This window comes from Pollicipes pollicipes, unplaced genomic scaffold, assembly GCF_011947565.3.
Source record: "Pollicipes pollicipes isolate AB1234 unplaced genomic scaffold, Ppol_2.1 Scaffold_2555;HRSCAF=2994_pilon_pilon_pilon, whole genome shotgun sequence".
Taxonomy (NCBI): domain Eukaryota; kingdom Metazoa; phylum Arthropoda; class Thecostraca; order Pollicipedomorpha; family Pollicipedidae; genus Pollicipes; species Pollicipes pollicipes.
In genome coordinates, this window is record NW_023596136.1 from 13,217,654 (window position 1) to 13,222,896 (window position 5,243).

The window sequence follows — 5,243 nt, forward strand, 5'->3', positions numbered from 1 at the left end:
CTACAAGATTGCTTGGTCATGAAATTTTGTTCTTTATTGGGCCATATATATTTAATGCTGCCAGATAAGAAATGTTTGTGTCCAGTGTGCTTGGCCAAGAAGGGCATTGTGCATCGCATTAAGCCAAACCCATTGGTACAGGCGGCCTGGCATGGTTTAACGATAACACCTAAGACGCAAGCAAATAAAGCATGCACTTCGGCTGATGCACACCTGCGTTTCACCACAGAGAACCGCCAAAAAAACAAAAAAAAAACAACAAGACAACCGATGTGAAGTGGAATCGTGTTGATACAAAACAAATTCGTAGCCATTTTGAGGCCATGCATCTCGAGAGACCCAGGGTAAGGACCGAAATTACTGGGCCAATGAAATCACAATAGCCGCCAGAAAGCTTAACCTGAGTGGACAAGAATTTATGCTAAGGGGTAAAACACGTTTAGATCCACAGCCAAATGGCTAGCTTTACTGCATTTCCGTGGATTTCTAAAAAAGACATTAAGTGTGCCTCATTTGGTGTAGGTCTAATCAGGTGTACGGTGTAACGAACATCCCTCTTCTCTGCAGATTCTTTAAGACATTGTAAGCGGTCATTCGGGCCAATCCAGTACCTTCGAAGCAGCGATTAACCACAGGTATGGAAACGGCAGAGTTGTCTTGCACATATTTAGCGATGATATCGTGAACCACGTGTCCGTTAAGGGACCCCCCCCCTCCTTAGAGCAAAGAGAGCGTAGAGATGACAGAGACTTGCCCCGCATACCGCTACCATAGGACCTAATAGGGCCTGGCTGACAGCACATGTCCAGAATTCATTCATCGTCGCGTGTGACAAGAATCGCGCTCCCACAATGCATCCAGCCTTCACTACAGTCAGTCAAAATTGGCTTTTGACGAACACAAGACCTTGGTTTCTTATTTCCACTAGTTCCGTCACCAACATCAGACCATGGTTTGTGGCTCCCGCTTGTTCAGTCACAAAGACCAAGCACGGGTTCGTGGTTACCATTGGTTCCTCAAAAACGACAGACCCATTTTTATGGTTGTCGGTGGCTCGCTCAGAAAAGAACGGTTGCTATTTCCTTCTCATCAGTGGTTCCTTCGTAAGCGGTGGATCGGGTTTCCATGTTGTAGTTATCTAATGATATGCACTGTGTGGATACCCACTGGCTCCTGGCAATAACTCCGGCTAAGATTTGGTTCTCGCTGGTTCCTTTGACATCATACTGGACCTTGGCTATTGCTGGATCGTCAGCAGAATTCCCGCCAGGACTGGGATTCTAGCCTGATTTCTGAATATATCCTAAGCTGAATCTGAATCCTTGCTGAACATCTCGGCTAAATTCCAGGGTGGATCTTGGCTCTTGCTGTATTACTGTTAATACCCCAGACAGGATATAGGTCCTTGTTGTATCTCTTCGCTTGGGTTCAAGCTGGATCCTAGTTCCTGCTGATTCTTCCAGCACAATTCAGTAGTAAATCTTGGTTCTTGATAAACACCCCTTTTGATTTCAATGCAGTGCGAGTCGATGTAAACGCCAGAACTCTCCGGGTACGTGAAATACGTCATGGACATTCAAACGTATACGCTGTAAGCCCGCCAAATATTCCACATTCATCCCCATTGTCTATGCCGTCGAAATTCACTGTTAGATATATTTACCTCTGAATCAAGTACGCCCTGCATTTGTTTACGCGACCACAAAGACAACACAGCTGAAATGTGGATGATGTAAGTACCAAGGACAAAAACATTTCATGTCTTTGAGCCACTCCCACCGGTTAACTTGTCAGCGATGGCTGTATAGCTGAACGGTCAGCTGACCCAGCCTGTTTTGTGCTCCTGTTCCTCGCCACTCATGAGGAGTCTGATTTGAAGCATGAGAGGAGCTTAACACTCAAGTCCCAAGCTGTAAGACGTCATGAAATCCTGATATCAGGCGAAACCTTACTCATCTACGGCCGTTTATTTGGTGTAATTGCGTGCGCACATCATTCACAGGACGAAACAATGGTCAACAACTCGTCAGCTACGCCACTCTGTGCGTTGACCTCACATAAATCGCAACCGGTCTGACGTAAAGCCCGGTCATCCGCACTCGTCAACAGCAACAATTTATTTCAAACACCATCAAATAGACATGGGGCATCGCGGATGGACACAATAGTAGGCACTAAACTGGACATTCGCTCCCTTTAAATTGCATCATGTAACAGACAGACCTGAGCGGTACCATGGCACACACTTGCCGTCGCCCCCGGTACGGTACCATGGCACACACTTGCCGTCGCCCCCGGTACGGTACCATGGCACACACTTGCCGTCGTTCCCGGTTCGGCACGATGGCACACACTTGCCGTCGTGCTCGGTGCGTGGCGTACGGACGGGATCAGACAGGTGTTTATCTTCGTGCAGGGCCGTCACGGTGAGATGCGAACGCTCTGTCTTAGCTGCGGAGGCACTTCAGTCTCTTGCAATATTCTCCCGAACTCTCCCCACATGCCTAACTGAATGATGGTCTCCTCACGAGCTTAGGTCTAGCGCTGCAGCATCCACATCTTACTTAACACAAATGTAATTACCTAGGAACCAAGCCATGTAATTAACTCATGAGCTAATTCATGCAATTTATTCGAGGTAGCTGTCAACGAGCAATCATCATGGACGGGAATTAACTCCTTTGACTGTAACTCGTCCTCATGTTGCATGAAATTTAGTAGACATGGATGCCAGCGACAACTGAATAACCTGTGCATGCCCGCGGTGAGGCAGCTAGCCCACGTGTATCGCCGCACGCCAACGTAGCCCCTGCTGCCACTGCAGTCGACAGTCCGGAGAACACCGGAGAGGTGCGGCATGCTCATCCCCAGCTGAGCGGCCGAAGGCCGCACCGACACATGGGAGCGTACCGGGAGCTCTGGATGACAAGCAAAGCCCGGTCACATGACGGTTATGGACACGGGCGTGAGAACTTGACGAGCGACCGTCGAAGGTCGCGTTTTCAGTCGCGGTGAACTAGCCAGGTGTCACAGAATTGCCCATTTTTAAAGCAACAAACACGACGGAGCGGGCGCCGGCGCCTCCACACTCGCCGTCACGACGGGCGGTGCTGCCGCTCTGACAGCAGACCGCCCGGCCGCTGGCCGGAGCGTCTTCGGTTAGCTGCCGCTGGCGTTCTCGACGATCCAGTCGAGGTACTCGTGCACGTCGGTGTAGATGCCGGGCAGGTTGGGGCGAGCGCAGCCGATGCCGGCCGATACGACGCCGATCAGTGTGTAGTGACCGTTCCGCCGGGACACGAGGGGACCGCCGCTGTCGCCCTGCAACCGGAGGCGTCACAAGTCAGCACAGCTCCGCCCGCCTGGGGTTCGTGCGGCGCCAACATAGCACGGGACACTGCACCTATGCGGTGTTCGTGATGGTGCCGGCTACATCCGGCGCAGACCTGTTAATGCAGCGCTCTCCGCCGTATTAATCTCAGGTGAATGCATTTGACCGCGCACACAGCCCAGAGAGCCGTTGCAGTAATGGAACCGCACCGGAACCATACCGGGACGGCGGCAGAACCGCGAAGGGATCGCACTGGAGCCACGACAGAGCTGCGTTTCTCCTCTGACCTGGCCGAGACACATGTCGCACTCTGGCCTGGCGGAGCCACGTGCAGCCCTCTGACCTGACAGAGCTGCGTGCCTCCTCTGACCTGACAGAAACATATTTTGCACTCTGGCCTGACAGAGACACATGACGCATTCTGGCCTGACAGGGCCACGCACAGCCCGCTGATCTGACACCACCCTCTGACCTGACAGCCGTCCTTGTCGTTCTCTGACCTGACAGCCGTCCTTGCCGCCGCTCTTGTAGCCGGCGCACAGCTGGCCGCGTCTGACGGTCACGCCTTTTTCGGCCTCGCTGAACCAGCTGGAGCACGTGGTGGCCGTCACCACGGGCACGTGAACCCGCTGCAGCACCTTCGCTTGCTGCCCACCTGCGTCGGCACGTGGGAATGCTGCGTTACCGGCGGAGCACGTGGCGTCGGTACGCAGCGCATGTCCACACACGGCCTTCTTGTGCCAAAGCCATGGCGGCACGCTTACGCATGGAATGGCGCTTTTGACCAATGCATTGTTCCAAATACCCCTTACGGCAGCATTGTCAGCACCTTATGTCCAAAGGATTTAATGTACCGACATTGCCACAGTGCTGACTTGCGAAACGTCCGGGTTACAAGTGAACTTTTAACAGCAAACACCGGCGTATGAGGCGTATCCGCCGCTTCCGTTTGCCGATCCGAGTTATACTTGTAAAAGATGGCGTATGCCGTTTGATGTCGTAAGCTAGGAGCCAGTATGCCACACTGTGCCAACGCTTGACAAAGGCCACACCAAGCGATATTTGGGGATTGTTGTCGATAGTGACCTTTGGAGTACTCTTCGAGCCATCCCCAGCCGGCCACGGTGGCTGGGTCGCCCTGCACGGGAGGCGAGCCGACGCTGGGCAGGCACACCGGCTGCTTGTACTGGTCCCAGGTGATCTGGAACGGACACGGGAGTCAGCTGAGCTGAAGGTAGGCTGCAGCGAAGCAACCACAGTGGACCGTAACTGTCGCAGCAGCGCAGAGGCGTTTCACTTGAACTAATAGGTACTTGTGTTCAAAACGGGGTTAGTAGAAAAAAATTGAGCGCTTAACGATTGCTCACTCTAATTTTATTCCCCAATGCTCGTGTTACGTTCCTGAATGGTCATTACGTCGAGCGCAGTCCAGTTCTAAGACCCACGAGTAAGGACCAATTGTAGAAATGCGCCGGCACTGAACACGCTAAGCCACCGTCGCCATCGCGACAAGGAAAGGCCTGATCGCACACCACTTATCTGCGAGCCGGAGCTGGCAGCGGCGCCGGAGCGCGCCGTTGCCACTAACGCGAGCGGCGAGGCGGCGGCCGCCTGGCGCAGCTCACCTTGTCACTCAGCCGGAGCAGCGCGATGTCTTTCTGGAAGCTGGGGTAGCGATATTGGCCGTGGCGGATCACTTTGGCCACCCGGTGCCTCTCCTGGGAGTGCTCGGCCCGGGTCAGGTCGTGCTCACCCACCACCACCGAGAGATCCAGCCGGGCACGACTGCGGACACGGCGCGAGGTCAGCGCCGGCTCGGCTCCGCGGACACGGCACGAGGTCAGCGCTGGCTCGGCTCCGCGGACAGGGCGCGAAGTCAGCGCTGGCTCGGCTCCGCGGACAGCTCGGCTCC

At 54.0% G+C, this 5,243-nt stretch overlaps 1 protein-coding gene across 1 annotated transcript in view; it reads right to left on the reverse strand.

The window, feature by feature from the left end:
* Window positions 1-3,159: 3,159 nt before the first annotated feature.
* Window positions 3,160-5,243, reverse strand: part of LOC119098259 (prostasin-like) — a 3,293-nt gene continuing 1,209 nt past the window's right edge. Inside the window, exons 2-5 of the mRNA XM_037221184.1 lie at window positions 4,957-5,116; window positions 4,429-4,532; window positions 3,832-3,919; window positions 3,160-3,321 (exon numbers count right to left, since the gene is read on the reverse strand). Of these exons, the coding sequence (XP_037077079.1) occupies window positions 3,160-3,321; window positions 3,832-3,919; window positions 4,429-4,532; window positions 4,957-5,116 (514 nt within the window). The remainder of the gene's footprint in view (window positions 3,322-3,831; window positions 3,920-4,428; window positions 4,533-4,956; window positions 5,117-5,243) is intronic.